We start from the raw sequence: 20,642 nt of genomic DNA, 5'->3' as shown, positions 1-20,642 counted from the left end.
ATTACAACCATATTACAATGAATGATAAAAACTTTAATTCGTTTAGATAATGTTCGTCATCTCGCCGTTTGCAATTTCACATGGCCCCGGTTATCAGCTGTTAGGTAATACTGCGATATTTGCATTTTCTATGTTATCATGTCGCTATACAGATAACCACGGTCACTGATCTCTCTGATTTTAGCCGAATTATCGAACCAGATACTTATCGCTGCAATAGTATCTCGAAACATAATATCGATTGTATCAATGCACCTTATCCTTCAATAAGCATTAATCGAACGTAGGCAATTTCAATACAGTGTCTAATAATAGTTGAAATATCGAATAAATAGCATGTTTTGGTTCCGTTTATCAGTTCATTAAAGAATTCATTTTTATTTTCCTTATATTATTTTCCATTCGCAATATGTATCTACATTTCGCAATTAATCAAAGACAAGGAAAACAAATTCAACAGCGATTGTAATAAGCTTCCCTTAACTACTATTTCGTACTGGAAACTAACGATTGGAAATTAACAATATACATAATATGTATATTATCCTCTTAGTGGGTTTTTATTCTGTGCAAGCATTCCAACCGTCGCTCTTCGTTGTTTCATTATTTACCAATAGAAGATATATTTACTGAATTAAACTTACCTAAGGTCCAGCCTTAGTTCTCGACCGCCGACAGTCAGGTTGTAATGTACAGTGTGTGGTAGGCGATGTTCAGTGGAGTAAAGGTCTCGTCTGGCGCGTGCATGGCCGTGCTCGTGCACGTGATCCAGCACATAGGACACGTGCTGCCCGGTCCTGGTCACTTTCACAGGAGTCACTACTTCTACTTTAGATGCATCCAGGTGTTTGTGTGAGTAGATACCTGAGGGAAAATTATATCCTTTTAGATAAAGTAGAAGTCAATTGGATTGTAGCTCTATCTAGTATCGTGTTGTGTTTTATTAAAAGTTCAACTTATAACACAAGGGATAAATTGGATGTATTTTTAGGAAGTGGAAGGAAATTAATAATTACCTATCTGATAAAGAGGATTCTTGTCACGGTTTAAATCATAATATTAACTTTGATCTATGAAAATTTTTACAAACATCACTCACTAAAATCGGTGTCACCTCATATATTATGTAGATGACGGGGCTTTCCAAGAAAAACGGAAATTATCGAATAAATATAAGACAGCAGTAACAAGTGCTAGTGCTGATGACAGTAAATAATATTCTTTCGTTTATGTTTGGCGCGAGTGATTATGCAATCACACCATGCTAGTAATATGATGCTTTTAGGCAATATCAGACAACGAACAATTGATCGTTCGATTAATTATTTATTTATAGACTGAAGGCTATTTTTATAGATTGCAAAATTTATGATGATGTTGTTTTTTTAAGCTTAAAATTTGCATTAGCTAATAATTTTAGGTCATTGTGTTATATATGTATATTTTCTATTTATGGTGAGTATTTGACTGTCCTGGCTAAATATTTTTTCTCCTTGGAAATCTGTTTCTTATAATTGCGTAATGTATTGTAAAATATCGCAATATCTAAAGTTTATAATTTAGAAGAGAGTCTAAACAAACTCATTCGTTTGATCTTACATAAGAGTCGTAAAAGTATATTAGCTTACTGATATGAAATTATATCAGAGGAATACTACATGGTTCTATGGGTGTAATTATGATGCAAATTAGATAATATAGTATAGTATGCTGAATATAGGTGTAAGAATACTTCGCTAATATTAAATGTTACTTCACAACCTTAATTAATTATTAAAATAAACTTATAAGTTATATAGGTATAGTCATACTCGTAATTTAATTATATATTTTCATTCATATTTAATCACCTATAGGTACGTGGCACTTATTATACTTTGACTGAAAAAAGTGTAGCATTTACAGTTTGCGAGCACGACGTATACCTAATATGTCTCAATTCAATATGAATTGCATTCTCGTACGTATTCACGTACGCGTGAAATCACGCAGTTACACTGGCATACGTAGTATTTTATTAGTTCTCAGGGGTTAATAAAACAATGAATGTGGTCACCAGTATGAATACGAAGAGCGTGCTGAGGGTCAATGTCGCGTCTCATTTTATAGATGATTGTCGTGACTGCATGAAGAGTAAGATATTAACAATTGATTAACATAATAAGGAAGCAAATTTATGCGCATATTGTGGATGTAACAGACACGCGTGTAAATATTTTTATAAAAAATGTTGTTTTTAATATCAACCTGTCACAGATTTTCATCATCTAAGTTTATTGTATTTCACGAAATTGATTCTGTACTTCTGTTTGACTCCCACGGTTTCTATAAGTCGCAATCGAATAAGTATACAAAGAATTTAGGCGCCTGCAATTGTAACTGATACATTGGTATTTATTCTGCTTTTTTTATCAAAGATTCTTACAATTTCAAATTGCATGAGCAATTTCCTAAGAAATAGGTACGTTTGTCTAGTCAGCACACGCGCGATGCTAGACACTCGACACTCGGTTACTAGCGAGGCCACACAAGTTTCACTTGCAACTTATATTTTCCCACTCCTTATTTGTCTTGAAGCAGTCTGTGTAATTAATTCCAGAAAAAAATAAAAGCAATCCAATAATTCTATCCACCTCGGTACTCAATCCAAGACGTATTGAAGAAGTTTTTATTCGATTAAATTACTCGGTCGGTGCACTTTTAAACACTTCGATTACTGGGTGACACAAATATCTGGACTTTTCTCAATGTTGTTCTACTTTGCCAAGAATGCAAAAATATGTCCGCCGATTTAAGTACTAACCATCATTAGGATACGTAAGATAAAGATACAAGTTGTGATTTAGGGCTCTTTGAAGGCATTTAAAGATAATCAACATCGTCCTATTGCAGGTACTTAATTATATACAATAGGTATGTATAATAAATACAAAATAAGTTTTTTTAATTGCCAACTTTTCTTTTGTTAATTTGGGTATGTGTGGCCTGAATGCCTGCATGTACATCTAGCAGAGGCTTGGCGTCAATTATAGTCTATTACCACGGAGCCCGCCCCCTGCCGAACGACAAGATTCTGTTCGGAGCGCCGACCGCATCTAAGCGTGGGTGGACACTTACTGCTACAAAAACATAGACAACAATGTATATAGTAACAATTTACTGTGATAGATCGTGCTATATATCTTTGTGGTAGAATTGATGCTTCTCTATCTAAAATTATAACAAACAAAAAAACCCATGAATCGCAGAAACTGTTTAGCAATCGCGTTAGTCTAATTTCTTATTACACACTGATAAAGTGAGTTACATCATATGTACTGTATATACTTGTATATAATAATCAGAGTAAGTAAATAAAGGAATTAAGCGTGGAGTGACTTAAACAAACGATTTCCTGCATAACGCGTATCATGCGTAACTATTTGTTCTGTGACTAAATACACCTACAACCAGTTATAACAAAACAAACTAATTAATTAAGACCAATGATTTCCACGTAATATTTCATTTAAAACACCATGGATGAATGTTAGAATAAAATTTACATAATCTTGTAATATTGTGCGATAATAATCATATTATATGCCATAAAAGATATTAAATTTCGTGTAGGTAATAATACGTCTCGCGATTTATGCAAATTGCCAAAGTTCTTCATTATTATATTATTAAAGATTTAATGAAAACCCGACTCAGATGTTTGTTCGTATTATAATGTATTAGACAAAGAGCTTGTGTATTACGATATAACGATATTATCTGTTATATCCTCGCGTGACAGCTGACAGCTTTACGTCACGCAGCACGTCACTGACTAAGATTCGCGCCTTTTCTCCACAATAAAGATAAGATTTGCTCTTCAAATATTGAATTTGTGAGATAAGAAACCCAGATCGTTATACTTTACACTTTCAAGATAAGTCTCGTTTATTATTATGTTCCATTGTAGTATACAATTAAACATTTATTTTGTTTACTTTAACAATTGAATTTATTTTACAAGGATGTTCGAAATTTTTGCCAAAAATATGTTATGTACTTGCTATGTTCGTGACAATTTTAATGTTCACAAGCGAATTGCAAGAGTTCAGCAACCGTGAAAGTTTGCTAAAAAGATAATAATAAATGTTATTGAAAACAATTGGACTATGATTGGTCACATATAAGTAATATGTGATTGATTGGTTAATTTGTGTTTGTAGCCCGCTCGCTATCCCTGGTCTATTTTAGACTAATTATTGCATCCAGGAATATACATTACAGTGTTTTGCAGCACGTAAATTATTACAGTTACGCTAGTGCAATCTGAAAAACAACACGAATGTATCGGATAATCAGCATATTTTTTTATTTAAATTGAAGTAATAACGTTTCCATTGAAGCAGTCAAATGTATGTTAGTGTAATAATAATTTATCAAACATTATATTTTTTGGCAATATTCTATGCTCTATACAAATAAATAAAATTCGTGCTTCACGTTTTATATCAAAATAACATATTCTTACAAATTGCATAAACATAGTGCAACGGAAACAATGTATAATATTTTTTCTGCCTTTTTTCCTGCCGTTCTGTATTAGTTTCTTCCGGATAATATTCAAAATGACTCTAACTATTTAATGCTGTTTTCCTCGGTAGGTTTATTATCACAGAACACACGAACTTAGAAGGTCTTTAATTTAGTACATAAAATAATTAAGGTTCTGCGTAAAAGTAGTAATGGAATCGGAGCTACGTGTGCCATCTTAATGATTGATTGATTGAAACATATATCATACATAGATACTTTGCTAAAAAACTGAACTGACTGACATGAGATAAGGCACTTTGTAAATTACAATAGATTAAGTGATATCAGATACGATTCTTTTGTAGGTAATATAATATTATCATCCTTGAAGACTCAGTACGTTCCTTAAAGGATGTGGCCTTCACGCTCTTACTCTTGAGTTTCCTATAATCTCATGAAATATAATACAGGAGCGATCTTTCACAACAATTCAATTTTATTTTAAATGGTGAGGACCACCTTTTTTATCAGAAAAGGTCAAATTTGCTAAGTAAAATGTCAATTGTTATCCTATTCGATTTTGCCTATATTTTTTTAGTAAATTTGGTGTTCTATTTGAATGTATTAGAAATAGTCAACAACTACCTACCTACTTATCTAATATGTCCGTGTCAAGGGCCACCATGATATATAATTCTAAGATAGAACTTATTCTTTTACGTGTAAAATGCGAAAACGTTATCGTTAGTTAAGTAATTATTAGTATTCATATTAAAGTAAATAAAGAAAAAATGTAACAAGCCCGTCGCGCCGCGCTGGCCCAAATCCAAAGACACGACTAAGATAATCCTTCAAAGGCAATCTTGGGCCGTCACACAAGACTTGAATCCAATTATCAGCTTTTCAATCCCCGTGACAACCACAAAACAACTCGTAAGATTAGATTTTACGAGTTCGTAAATTTAACATTAAAGTTATCTTTTGATGCGTCAGTCTTAATTGCTTACGGTTTCCAATTTTTAATCTCGACATGAGGTTGATTTGAATTTGATTCCTAAGATTTCGTGGAACTCGCAAAACATATAAATAAACAGTGATTGCGCTGCGTTGCAGCAGCAATAATAATGGGGACTATATATAGCTACGTATAAGTTTAATGCACTTACAATTTACATAGTCTACTATCTATCATCGGATAAAGAAACGATGTTATTTTCTATTAATTTTTTTGGTATCAACGGACTTAAATAATAATTAGGTTAATCAAAAAGCACTTGTGTTAATAAACTAAAAAAAATAACTCACCAGTGTGTATAAGGTTTCTTATGCTGTCCTGGATACTATCTTCTACGTCGCTTACTATTTCAACTCTTGGTATATCAGGTATATTTTTTGCTGTACAGCGAACCACCATAATAATTTGAAACAGGAGTAATTTGAAAAGTGATCGTCGTACATCCATTTTTCCAAGCCCTCGGCAGCCAATAGCACGCATCTTCATGTACTAATGCTGCCTGCAGAATTATTCAAAATGCTATGAATTGGGCATAATATCGATTCGATATTTCTAGCTGTCTACGTATATCCTCTACTTAACGAGCAACTGTGCGGTTTATATTCCACTCTTATTTCGATGATTGTTTTCTTTTTTGGAAACTCGGATGTATGATCATTATTTGAAAATACCTGCAATAAAAGAAAAATATATTAATTTATTGTGCACATAACTTACTAAACCATTAATTAGTCAGGTAATAGATGTTTAAATATATTAGAAGAGTTAGAAAGAACACGTTCATTTAATATTTTTAATTGAATTCAAAATTACGCTACCTTTTACAGCTATTTAATATGTGCTCAAGATAATTTAGTAAAAGTGTAGTCATAACGCACTCAATTTATTATTAAAGCACTTCCACTTCATTTTAATAAATTTGTAATAATTTATAACTAAAGTAACGCGAGTTAATTATACAGTTTTTATAAAATTAACAAGATACGGACGCAACGATTTAGTCACCCATCGAGAGAGCTCGCTATCTCTCAAGTGGTACATGTGTTATATAATTTTTCAGCATCAGGTAGATAATTTTATCTCTCATTATAGTCACTCGATTCACTCGTACAACTCCGTGTATAAAAATTACAGGAAGTTGAAAATTAGAATACCTATCTTGACAAAAAAATACCTACTTTATGTTAAATAATTATTAATAATTGTATAATACATTTCTATAAAAAATTATATAATAAATCATACGTGAAGCGAAATGTGATATTTATTTTAAGAGTGTCGAAAATCCCTTTGGTAGGCCGTCCGATGTCTCTACATGGTAATGATTTCTATAGTGGTCTCGTGCCAAATCGGGCCTGATTGACAGCCATGCATGTTTTACCATAAACAAACGTCTATATAAGCAGTGCGTAATTTATAACTAAAGGTCGACGATTTTTTTCAGAAACATGTTTTAACTTAACACAGTTAACAAAATAAAAGACACATATTTGGTAAGTGCCAATAATGCAAGCTTATTACAAAAGAAGAATCTCTTACGTAACAATGATTTGTTTCTGTTAAAACTTTAAGGCGAACATGGCAAAGGTTATAGGAAAAAAGTGATGGAAGGGAGAAAGGTAGAGGCCACGTGCCGCACGATAAGCAGGCGCCAGGCAACGTGGCTCCGTGGCGTTAGTTTGTTTTTGTTTGTTTGATTTTGGAGCCGGCTGCCGCGATGCCGGTAGGGCATGGCGCCATGACAGATTGTTAAATTTAGTGCTCTTTGAATGACTTTATGGGTTTCTTTGTAATTAACTTTACGATTGTAGGTACACAATTATACCAGTTAATCTTTTGGACTCCATATGCTATGTACTAATTTAATGTGCTTTGGTTGCATTGGTTTATTCGATTGTTCTACAACATTCCTTGGTTTCAAAAATCCTTAAGTGTCTGATTTTCCGATTAATTAAAAAAATAATTTCCACTTTTACTTTGATATAATATAGTTAATATGTAATGCCAAATATACAGTTTATTACTTAGGTACAATAAATTAAAGTGTGTTATTGTTACTATCCAATTGGGAGCAGCTTAAACTAACATATTGCTCTTTACATAACGATGTTGTTTCAAATACACTTGTTTAAATTTCATGGCTAATTATATTATACAAATTTTGTTTATTTTATTTGCCTTACTATATAATAGGTACCTACTATAAATTTTCTCGTATCACCATTATACATTAAAATAAGCGGATTATTTTATCTATGAATTATGTTATTCTTCGTTTATCCACCATACATAATTTTATATTGCATCAACTTATATTACAACTATTAATCTTTACAACTCTGATTTCCCAGAATCACGTAGTAACTTGTTATCAGAAACTTAAATATCACTGTGTGTTTAGCGCCTAATCTTAGCGCTGACCCGATTCGAGTCTAGACTAATAATGACGTATGACCTAAACTGAAAAGTCTACCCACCGCTCTTAGTTAAACAATAGATAAAGGAGATTTAGTGCTCGCGAACGCTCATTAAGGTCATCGCTATGATACCTACCTACGACATTCAAAATTTGAGCACCCGCGTACATTAAATTCAGGTTAGTATGTACCTTCCTATTTTAAAATTGTATTTTCCCACTGAAAGCCAAAGAAAAACAAAGAGAATTTAAAATTTTAGATCCGAAGATATACACTACATTTAACAAATTAAAAAAAGAAAATGTAACAACTACTCAATAGAAAAAGTATTTATACGATACAAAAAATGGTGCGTGGCAAGCGTAAAGGTTTGGCGCCACTGCACTACATAAGGCGATAGTTCCCGCCCCGCATGGTCTCGCACGATCCACAACGCATTTGGAACTGGCCCTTACTCATATGGCATACACAGCTTTTTACTCAAGTCTGTTCTCATACAATTACATATATCCCACAGAAACAATGAAAGCAACAAAAACATCATTTAATCGCCCATAATAAGATACAGTAAACTATGTCCCTTTATGGCTGTTGATCGTTGATGTTAATAAAATTGGTGTTGTAAAAAATATCTTATTTAAAGCTTAACGGCGTTTTGTTTTAAGGCTTAACAGCATGTTAACTGTATATGCGTGGTTTATATCCCTAAACGTGCATAAACAATGTGCTTTACCTGTTTTAGTAGTAACTTTCAATTTGTTGTACAAATGAGCTTCGGAATATTAAAACATATTAAATTTATATTTATGTATTTTATTTTGATCGCTTGAAGGATATCAGGTATTCATAGCTCAAACAGTAATTTTTAACATAATTTCAGTGTCGTTTTCTTAAGTGAACATTCTATGATATTTAAAGTATTTCGCTGTTATTACATGCTAACTTATTACTTAGACACGAAGCACTAACAATTTTCTTGAACCTTCACCTAGCGTTTCTACTTTAATAGCTTTCCTAGAATGGATGATGCTGGTAGGGGTGATTTGTTAAAGATAATTTTTACAAACTACACGCACTTAACAAACTGCTACAAACATTTATTGTTCGCATGTAAACGCTTTGCTAGTTTAGCTATTTTGTTGTTGAAAAGAAAAGCTTTTTGTTGTTTAAAAACGAAACATAAGAAAAATTTGGTATTTCTTATAATTAGTTCATTTAAAACTTACTTGGAAATGCTCGAGTTACGATTATTCAGAACGATGTATTAATACAGTTAATGAAGCTCACTTGTGATGTTTACAGCGATTTTGGTATTGATATTCTCCTATAAGTTGCAAGCCATGTTAAAAATAGCTACCTAGATATCAAGATTTTGAAAGAGCCCACGCAAACCAACACTTGAATTAATTTTCTAGGATTTGCAGTTTAAAAATTGGTTGCGGTGGTTTCATTTTATAAAGTGAATATATAGATGGAAATAAAATGGTTATTTTTTTAATAACTATACTTTATCATCAATTTTATCCGACTTGTAAATTAACTTAAATAACGTATAACAGGTTCTAATAGATACAACACAAATCAATGTTTACTAAGTTTTTGTCCTGGCTATGGTATTAATGATTTTAATAAAAAATATCTATGCAAGTACATAATACCAGTCGTTGAATAATCGTTACGCTATACATAGAATATAAGGACTTACAAAAGGGTACGTGGAGCCGGAGGCATCTGTTATCGTCTCGCTCCCGTGGCTTTGTCCAGAGCCGGTAGCGTGGGCTCTGTGGCTCTACCTACTCGACTTATATTGGCTATTATTGCCCTTTGTGTACACGAATACAACTCACTCGCTCAAAATATTTACTCACAAAGAGTTCATTCTTTCACGTTGCATCATACACGGAAAAATAGAACAAGTAAAACTCTTCGCGTAGTTGCTCTTTATTATAATTTTGTTGTGCAAATCTTAAAAAAAGAGAATAGGAAAGATTCATCAATTACAAATGCAATAAAAAAATATATAACACTATAATTAACATATCTTAAGATATGACATTGTGCAAGTGTCGGAAGTTCAGGAATCCCTAAGAACATCATAGGGGACCGGTTTGACTTCTTTTTTGTTGGACAATGTATTGCGCGGCGGCAGCGGTGTTTTGACAGCACCCATTAACAATAATGACGGCAAACAAATGACGACTGTCTCAGGCGCTATAGAAATTTCTTCTGGAGCATTTAGCAGCTTCTTTATTTTGACTAAGATAACCATATCATGCTGCAACCAGAACCATTATTTTCACTGACGATTTGAAAGCTATCTATTTAAGATATACTGCATGAACACACGGTCTACCAGGAACCAGGAAGATAAAGTAATAATAATAAATGTCTGCGATCGAAATCTGCTGTCCTTTTTGTTCATTCTTCTATACAATAACTAGTTTAACAAGGAAATTTAAAATAAAAGATCCATTCACCTATCACACATATAATCGTGCCGGGTTACTCAAGGTCATAAAATCAATCGAACACTTCTTGTTCAAGTAGTTCGTGAACTAGTTTAGATCTCTTTCGGCCGTATTGTCATAAGAATGTAAATAATCCAATGTGTGCTGCTCACCGCCGACAATGTATGGCATTGTGTCAAAATAAGAATACAGCTATTCAATGATTGAGTGCAATGGTGTCATCAGGTGATAGGTTTTTACTGAATGTAAATAACGGATCCGAATTTGTCGGTCAATGTAGATAGGTCATTTTGTCAAAGCTGAACTATTCACTAACAATAATTTTCCTTTAACATATGAGACGAAAAAGAAAATAACTTAGGTATAAAAAGTCATTTAAAACATAGTTAATTTGAATAAATATTTGTTCATCCATGTACAAGAAAATTATTATTTTATATTTTTCTGAATATATACTATTAGTTAGATAGTTATTACTCTATAAATCTATAAAATTATTAAGAATATTCTGTACTTCTAGGCATTTTCATTAAGAGTACCTATTGTAAAATGAAATACGTTAACATTTATCTCTTGATTAATTGAAGCTCGGTGTGCATTATGATGATTCTGTCACTGTGTACATTTACACCACTGCCAGTTGATTCGCAGAATAGTGTGTTCGGATCGAATTCAAAACATACCAACATGCTAAACGCAATTCAAACATGTTGGAAAAGATTCATAGGAATAGATACATACATAATAAATTCATTCACTTTTTTTTCAAGGGGAAAGCTACCTTAGTAATTGTAACTGGGAGGTTCATAGTGGACATCTAATTGTTAACATTTTAGCAAATCACGTCGTCTTATTATAAATAAATTCCTATCTTTCTAATTACATCCTAAGAATAATAATGCCTATTTTTGCGAATGCAAATTTTTTCTAACAATTTGCTAGTCAGTAACATCACGAATGTTTAACACGTATGTGACATACCGGTTTTCACTGTAAGAATGTTTACCTACCAAAAATGTGGGTCTCACCGTTTACTACAAGAAGCGCTTGGATATTTGCAATTTATACAACAATTTACATAATATATTACGACAAATTTATGACACCCGCATGAATGGTTTTCTTATTACAATAATTGTTAGGAATGATCAACCATTATGTAACTTGTTATTATTAAATTTATCCTAACTTCATAACATACTAAATATGTAATATAGGACTTTATCAAATCCTTTAATCGCTTTATCGCCATCATCTCGGAGTAGGTTCATAAAGATTAGGCTCTCATCAAGGATATGGATATCTAATGTATCTACACTGCAATTGTAAGTGCAACTTTAAATTATATTTGTCAGAAGTTACTCTATTTAAAAATTTTATTTAAAAAAAAATAATGTTACTATAAATGATTGAGGTGATTAAAGTGTTAATTAGTTACTATGTCGACGCGCAAGATTTGCATGCAGGGAATACCGACACGATTGTCGCACGAGTGATGTGACTCGTTCCCTCGAGACCGTCTTAAGGTCAACGACTATAGTGAAGTCTTAATCGGGAATATTCAACGATAAACATTTATCGCTTCCTATTTGCATTGCTACTACAATCTTCAATATGTATCCTTGGTCACTTTCTTTTTTAATTTAATAATACATTATTACAATTCAAAATATGCGGAAATTGATAAATGACGTATGTTCGTATGTTTCGATACCTAATGGGGAAGTGATATGCTAAAATTGTGGAAATATATTGAATGTTCAGCAAAGCAACAGCGATAAACCGTTTTAGTAAGACAGAATTGATAACAATTGGCTGTTTTAAATTTAAAAATGTAATATATTTTATACTCTCTTCAATATATATTGTTAAAATTATTGTTAAAGAATTTCTAAATCCTTTGACATTGCTAATAACATCATAATATAATATAGATGTGGTATATGAACAACAAGCAGTAAAATGTTAAATACTGAATCAATATTAAAATTAAAGAATATGTGTGTGATTGAAGATATTATTACTAGCGTAAATTTCTTGCTTGTTCGCAAATGAATTGGAGTTAGGAGTACGTATCGTGATAAACATCGATAAACAAAATATGCCTTCCCTAGATTTGCTTCATTCACTGTAACTTAGAAGTTACGACAGGTGGACGCTAATGACATGCAATGCTGTCTGCCCACGTATATTAAATTTACATTCACAACTCTTTGTGAAAGTAAATGCGTTTTACGAGTTAATTTGTCAATTTTAAACTAATTTTAGGTTTAAGGAGAAATAGTTAAACTTTTATTGCAGCGAATTTAAAATTATTCGATCCTTCAGATTTTTCCACGTCCCAGTTTTCATGTTCAATTCCGTTAATTTAAGTAAACATGTAGTCGAAATTTGACAAGGCTTGTCCGGAGTACCGACACATTTATACATGAAATATGAATCAAGCATTTACTTTAAATTAAAATATTTTTCTGCATTTTCAGTCTAGTGTGACATTAATAGGACCATTAATTTAATTAATAAAATATTACCGATTATCACAACACTAGCGATGCGTAATGTCCGAGGTGTCACATTATCGTGCCATTAACCTCACGTACAGCAATAAACACAGATTTGCCTACTCTGAAAAGTATTAATTTCGTGAACAACGATTCAACGTAGCCATAAATTAAAATGATAAGATGAAATGTAGGTAGACGAATACATACACGTGGCCACTCTTACCTCTAGAAATTTACTATTTGTGATATTCTAATCTATGTCGTTATTTATTATTTAGCAATATCACATTTGGAATACGTTTCTAATTTATACTATTTTATATCAGCATGCAGTAGTGATATAGACTGATTCATTGTTCGCGACTCGCGGTGTTGGTTTCTCAGAGTTTTTTATGAAAAATAATAGTATAGGTAAGAATTTAAAGGCAATTGATCTCCTACTTATATATTATAGCTGTTTGACTGTCTTTTATTTACATCTTCTTTAACATAGCTCTACAAAAGTGCAGAATTCGATAATCATTTAAATATAGGTACCTTTACTTTAATTTATTAATATCTATAATATACATAGTTCAAAGTGCTTCGCATCTTCAAACGTTGACGTCGGATCCTTCATTTAGTTATTCTGTTTGAATAATAATTATTATTACAACGGAGTTTCTTTTTAAGTTTTTGAACTTGAACTAAAGGTTCCTTTTCTCCTTTCCTTTTAATTTATGCTCGATTATTAAGTGAACAGAAATTGACTATGAAAATAAAACTTAGTCGGTAAATTACCTAATAAAAGTTGGCCTAAGACCTAGAGCCTGCATATATTATATTGCATGTTGTTGCAAATATTAAATAAATAGTTGAACCACGAAAGAAAATTTACTATGACATTTTATAATTATAATATTTTCAATGTTACTAACATTGAGAAATAATGATTATAACGCTTTTAATTGACATGACTTGTGCATTTTGTTCAAATATTCCAACGTCAATTAATCTAAGTTCAATTAGTAATTACTATTTTTTCTAACAAAGTGATATTCCTGAAATACAAATAATAAAAACAGTTATAGGAGAAACAAGTATTTTTAATGTAAAAAATATTAATAAATAAATTTAACTATTGCTTGAAGGTCAGTGATAAAATAAAATAATACATATATCAAGATTACGTAATTTAAACAGGTGACGTTGAGCACCTTATTTGATTTAGAATGACGGTACAGATAAGATAAAAATATGTATATTTCAGAGACTTGGTGTATGCGCTTCACTTATCCTGCAGCACCCTTTTTGGTGCATAAACATTAAACACTGTTTGGTATTGACATTATACGGTAGGTAATATTAGGTATGTCTTCCCTTGCCCCACCATCCTATTGCCCATTATAAATTATTATGCTTAGTTTTTCTAGGTCTTTTTAAAAGCCATGACATGAGTAATTAAACAAATATATTTATAACGACTTGCATAGTTAGATACCGTTGGTGATCATCCGAGAGTGGGTGTAATAAAATTTTAAATTAAGATAAGTTGTATAGTGCAATTGAGAGCGCGTAGGACGCGTAGAGGACGCATAAATCTGTCCTTGATTGTCGGAAGAAAATGCTGAAACGAAACATCGAGTCTATAGTACAGTTTGAAAGGTTGTGGGTGGGAAGGATTATTTACTAATACAACTGCACGGAATAATTGTAGGCTCTTTGTCAAACGATGCTAATGAGATAGTAGCTTAAAACTGATACTTTGTTTCTATAGTACGATATAATCTTCGGTATGTTAAATACTTGTATCTAGGAATAGTCACACATATTCATCAAGAATAACTCACTTGATTTTAATTACCAAGCGTCGTAATGATTACATCAACTACCTACTTGTACATACATATTCGTGGTACGATACTATCATTAAACACCTACTATAATTTTGAATGTTTATATTTGACTTTAAAGTAGTGAATGCAATCTAAAATATTTTATTAAATAAGGAGTAAGTAGAATAAGTAGATAATAATTATTTTTACCACCTTGCCTGGACAAACCCGCGGGCAAAATGAAGTTATTCTATAGCTCATGTATTACTGAAACAAAAATACCATCCCATACCCATCCTTAAAGATTTGCATTTATAAAATAGTAGGAGTGTAAAGGACAAAAACCTTAGAGTATGTAAGACAAAAACGATTACCTATACTCGTACTTACAAGACGCGTTTTTATTCAATAACAAGTTAACTTGATCGGATATTAAATATTTTTATTGACAATACACCGTTGTTGTTTCTAGATAATGGTAAAATGATAGAGTTTCATGTTAGAGCAAGCCGCAAGGCTCTATTATTAACTTTAACAAAATACGAAATCCGAACGAAAAGAAACCAGAGTTATAAAATAAATTTCCCAACCTAAATCATCATCGTATATTTGCCAGTCATGCTATTTTATAATAACTGAGGAAAATTATTTCGATCCATAAAACATAATTTACTTTATAAAGAAAGTACACATATAGAAAACCCAGGAATTTTACTATACTCAGTGTCCTCACGGGAATTTCTTAATGACTTTATTGTTATCATTGTCCTTTTATTCAGCTCGACGCTTTTTCCTGGCCATATGCCTCTTCTTATTACCTAAATCGATTCACTAGTTTTTGACTTTTTGAATGAAGTATAGGTACTAAACATACATTTTTCAATTGTTTTGGTTTTCTTTAAAATCCTGTGAATAATTTTATTCACAGGATTTTAAAGAATCCAACAGGAATGTAGTGTAGATATAAAATAATCCAATAAGTTTGAAGCAGCGGTAAAGCAAATGAGTTTGTGAATTATAGACGGGTCTTGCACATCTGCGTAAATACGAACGCGTGAATTACCCAATAAACTTGACAGAATTGATAAAGTTTACGACACTATAATGTAATGCTAAGTGAATTTATGTAATGTTCTTTAGGCTCTAGGAAATCAAACCTCAACTATGACCTTTAAGTCTAAATCCATATAATTACTTTGCGGTTGGGTTGATTCCCAGCCAATACTAAAATAAATTTATAATGTATAGTATTTATCATATCTAACGTTTTTTTACGATGATATTATACAAGTCATTACCTTTTATTATGATTAAATTAAATATAAATTGTTATGATAATATTTAGTAATATTTAAAAAATGGTATATATGTTACGGCTAAAGGTAGGTGAGAACATAAACTTAAGATTAGCCGGCTAAACTTAGGTTTATTTTCGACGAGGTGTTAATGTTAGTTTGTTCTATCTTTAGCCGGCTAAACTTAAGTGTAACCGCAGGCCCGTGGCTAAAAATGTCGGGGTGGGTAGATTTGGTTACTATAATACATGTAAGGAACAGGGCGAGTGTTTTCTGGCACTTCGCCGGCTGCTGCCGCAGCACGCTCGCTGCGCTCGCTCGGCTCGTGCGGGTCTTAAGAGTTCTATCCTAACCTAACCTAGCCACCAGCTTTCTGCCCTGAGTCGGGGTGGGTAGATTTGGTTACTATAATACATGTAAGGAACAGGGCGAGTGTTTTCTGGCACTGTGCGGGCCCCTCAAGCCCTCCACCGGCCCGGCGCTAACCAAATCTACCCACCCCGACATTTTTAGCCACGGGCCTGCGGTTACACTTAAGTTTAGCCGGCTAAAGATAGAACAAACTAACATTAACACCTCGTCGAAAATAAACCTAAGTTTAGCCGGCTAATCTTAAGTTTATGTTCTCACCTACCTTTAGCCGTGACATATATATGTATATAATTTGCGTACCTATATCATATTATATCTAATTAACAAATACATAATCCTAAACTATTTACATAATTGGCAGTGAATTTTAAACATAATTTATGTACGGATTTGTCACACAACGTGTGGAGTTAAAAATGTAAGAAGTCATATTGAGGAATAAAGCAGGAAGGCAAGACAAAAATACACTAAATTATTTTATTGTTATATTGCTGAGAGTTAATATAGAAAATAAGGTTAGTCTAGTTCGCGTATGTTCGCTTTCGTATAACCTATAAAGATACCCGGTCTGTTTTACGGTGAAATTATTTTTAAACATCACATCTGTTTGACGGCGGTATCTTATTACCTTGGCGTCAGACGCAAGTTCAGGGAAACTAGACAAGGAAGTTTTATTGAACTGTAATATTTGGGGCAGCGGGTCAGACGCCTTACGCCCCCAGACACTATTTTTGGAATCAATACTTCATTTTGTTTTGATGTTTGTTTTTATATATCATTTTTATGTTCTGGTTGCACGAAATGTAGTTATTAATCCTATACATTTAAAAATACATATTAAGGGACTAATTTTGACTAATTATTTGATGAAATAATGTAGATATTTTTTTTTAATTTATAAAGATTTGAATGCTATATAAACTATAATATCAAATTCGATATAATGTATGTTTAGGCGAATAGTTTATAGAATACTAAAGAAAATTTTGCAAAAACTGATCACATAAGAGAAATAAATTACGAACGTACCCAAGTAGATATTATATATGAAAGAAACAACCAACAATTTTCTTTGCTGTTATCATACAGACATAATAAAAATAAAAGGTAACAACAGAGTATAAATTTATTCATTTGAATATAAATAGATGTTAAACGAAAGGCTTAATTAGCATTATTCCATATCATCAATGAACAAGCTTGCGGTATCGGCGCCGCATCGTTTTAATTTAAATCTATACTTATAATAAATCTGTAGAGAGGCCAATTCTGTACATGAAATATATTTAAAAAAAAACTATGAAGGGGTGATAAGGGATCGCTACTGATGCCAAAAATGCAATCAGTAAAATTTTTGTCTGTCTGTCTGTCTGTCTGTCTGTCTGTCTGTATATTCGTTATAGAAACAAAAACTACACGACGGATTTTAACCAAATTTGGCACAATTATTCTTCATACTCCTGGGCAGGTTATAGTAAAAGAATCATGTAAATCGGTGTAGAAACACCAAAGTTATACATGAAATACGCTATAAGTCATCGCGCGTGAATACAGAATCATGCAGCCATAAGGATTATTTTTGTGTATCAGTTGCCGCGTTCGACGCGCTTCGCGGCGGGAGCTATAAAAAGGCGGCGGGTCTGCACCCATTTCGCGTTGTCATGGCATCACGTGTGAACGGCTGAACCGATTTCGATAATTCTTTTCTATTATATGCCTTGAAGTACGAGGATGGTTTTTATGTAGAGAAAACGTAAATATGTACCACGGGCGAAGCCGGGGCGGACCGCTAGTATAAAATATTTGTTCAGCACCGTCATTGTTCTTATCGTTTGTGATTAGACGTAGGTTGGGTCAAATATTGTTTGATTACCTTAATATCTAAATATAACTTTTAATTGAGATTAATCTTTGCTTATGTAATATTTTGATAGAAACGTATAATGTTATTGTATTCAATACCATCGATATTGCGTAAACAATTCTTGAATTGGCACGATATTTCCTAGTTTCTATGCCAAAGGCGTCATGTATTTAAGTAGGTACATTAATTTTCTATTCAAATATAAATAATTATACCGAAGAAAAAAATCACTCAAATGACTTCCAATCAGACTTTCTTTGCAAGTAAATGGTTTTATTAGTGGGTTTAAAGTTTACACGTGTCCGTCACAACAATATCGTAAGTATATTACTTTAGAGAAATTTACTTTGAGGTCAATACACATTTTTACTAAGCCGAACTTCTGCCAATGAAATACGCAAGAGACAACCACGCCTACGTTGTACATAATATAATATACTTGACAAACAAATTACATTGCAGTATTGTACGCATTGACGCAAAATAGCACTTTACTCTATTAGAACGGTAATATAGTTATGTTAACAATAAGATGTAAGCGCGAAGGCCAAGTTCACGAGCCCGATCAACGACCGCGCTTATCGTTGCTATTCAATGCGGTACAAAGGGATCATTACTGGCGCCATAACTATTATATCCAATTTCTTGAAACAAGTTCCTTTGTCAATTATAAATTATCATTGTCATTTTCTTTTCGATATAGCAAAAAGTTAATTAATACGTTTTTTAAATTTTCACTTGTTTATTTAGCAAAGGTAATGTATGCTCATTAATTTGTAAAACGTGTCACGTCAAAGTAACCTTTCCATTTAGGTTAACATTATGTTTGCTAAAGAATTACAAAAGGAAGTAATGATTACACTTGTGTTTTTATAAATATTCAACACTTCAAGATTCTTTTCAATTCCTACCGATATTTTAGCCCAGATAGTAGCCAATAGTCATACTATCTGTGTTACTAACGTCAATATCTATTTCTAGACAGTTAGCACCAATACAATTAGATGGTCTGATTTTAAAGCGAAAAAGCTCTAATTGGAAACCGATATAGAGAACTGCTGTAGCAATTAAAACTGTTGTATTACTAAATTAGTGTATCTAGAACTGCGTCTAAATGCTAGCAAATTATGTGTACTTTCTCGTTACGACTTGAAAGTTTCTAAGTTGATATATATATGCGAAGTCCGAGTTGTTCTCTAGGCATAAGTTATTTCATTGATCATAAAAATATATTTTTATATGTAAATTATATTTTACGATTACGATAATAGTTTTGATCTTAGGTTTGTATTTTGAATAAATTATAAAATTTAAATGTTTGGTCTACTCAAACGATTTGTGACATCATGCGTGATAGTACATGAAAAAAATTAATGCTCGAACATATAATTAATAAACAACGATATATTTACAGGAATTCCATTCGGACTGTTTCATGACCGTGACAGTTTATATAAATTATGGCAGAATATTAACCATATTATAACGTATCAAACGTAATGAAGCGTAGCGCTTACCAACGGATATGAAACGAAAGTGAGATTATACCGTGTTTACAGACTGTTCCGTTCGTATTGTACGGCCTTCGGTGGGGCCGCGGATCCACGCTTCAGTTCACGGCGAGGGCTACTTTTATTACTCAAGTCCATTTAACCCATTTCGTTGACGTAATCCAGATTTCATCGCTCGCTTTAAGTTTAGTCTTGAAGAAGATAATGCGGGGGTAAAAAAGGGTAATAAATTTTATTGCTAGAGCTGAACTAACCGAAAATAGAATTCATAACGTTATTCTTTGTGTTTTTCTGTGAATAAAATACATATACTTATACAATAACTGCAGAATACATAATGCAGCCTATAATATGTAGAAATTATAATATAATAGAGTCTAATAGATTGCGTCTTCAACTATGTTAAGATAATTTAAGTAACGATTACCACAACCGAGTAAGCTTATAACATGCAAATGTTACTAAGTAAATGATATAATTAATTAGTCATTTGAAGTCAGTTCTCATTTTGATTCGATTACATTATTACTGAGCTTTAATAAAATGATCAATAAATTAAATTGTATTAATATTTATAAACTTTATTTATTAATTATTATCTAGGACGATAGCCGATCAACACAATTCAAAAATTCCGATTAATTAATAAAAATAATGGGACGACTAGACTAAGATCGAGGGGTACTGTTATGGTGACTAAGAAATTGATACTCCTCGAAAGTACTGCGAAAATTAACAACGACGTTTTAATTGATACGAATAGCTAGGATAATATACGAGGTCGGAGCTGTGCTAACATCTCATGGCCTATATTGATGGCATTGCCTGGCGCGAAATTGATGGAATGGCTTATTTATTGCATGACTAACA

The 20,642-nt window shown here is 32.3% G+C and overlaps 1 protein-coding gene across 1 annotated transcript in view; it reads right to left on the bottom strand.

Moving 5' to 3' along the window:
- AdamTS-B (ADAM metallopeptidase with thrombospondin type 1 motif B) overlaps positions 1–20,642 on the bottom strand; it is a 47,670-nt gene that overhangs the window by 25,427 nt on the left and 1,601 nt on the right. Inside the window, exons 2-3 of the mRNA XM_089707693.1 lie at positions 5,818–6,198; positions 645–864 (exon numbers count right to left, since the gene is read on the bottom strand). Coding sequence (XP_089563819.1) covers positions 645–864; positions 5,818–6,013 — 416 coding nt within the window. The 5' untranslated portion in view covers positions 6,014–6,198. The remainder of the gene's footprint in view (positions 1–644; positions 865–5,817; positions 6,199–20,642) is intronic.

Source organism: Colias philodice, chromosome 19 (genome assembly GCF_061535455.1).
Source record: "Colias philodice isolate Cphi_HAF_F1 chromosome 19, ilColPhil1 Martin Lab GWU primary, whole genome shotgun sequence".
Lineage (NCBI taxonomy): Eukaryota > Metazoa > Arthropoda > Insecta > Lepidoptera > Pieridae > Colias > Colias philodice.
Note: the sequence above shows the minus strand (reverse complement) of the source record. Positions and strands in the feature narration are given on the sequence as shown.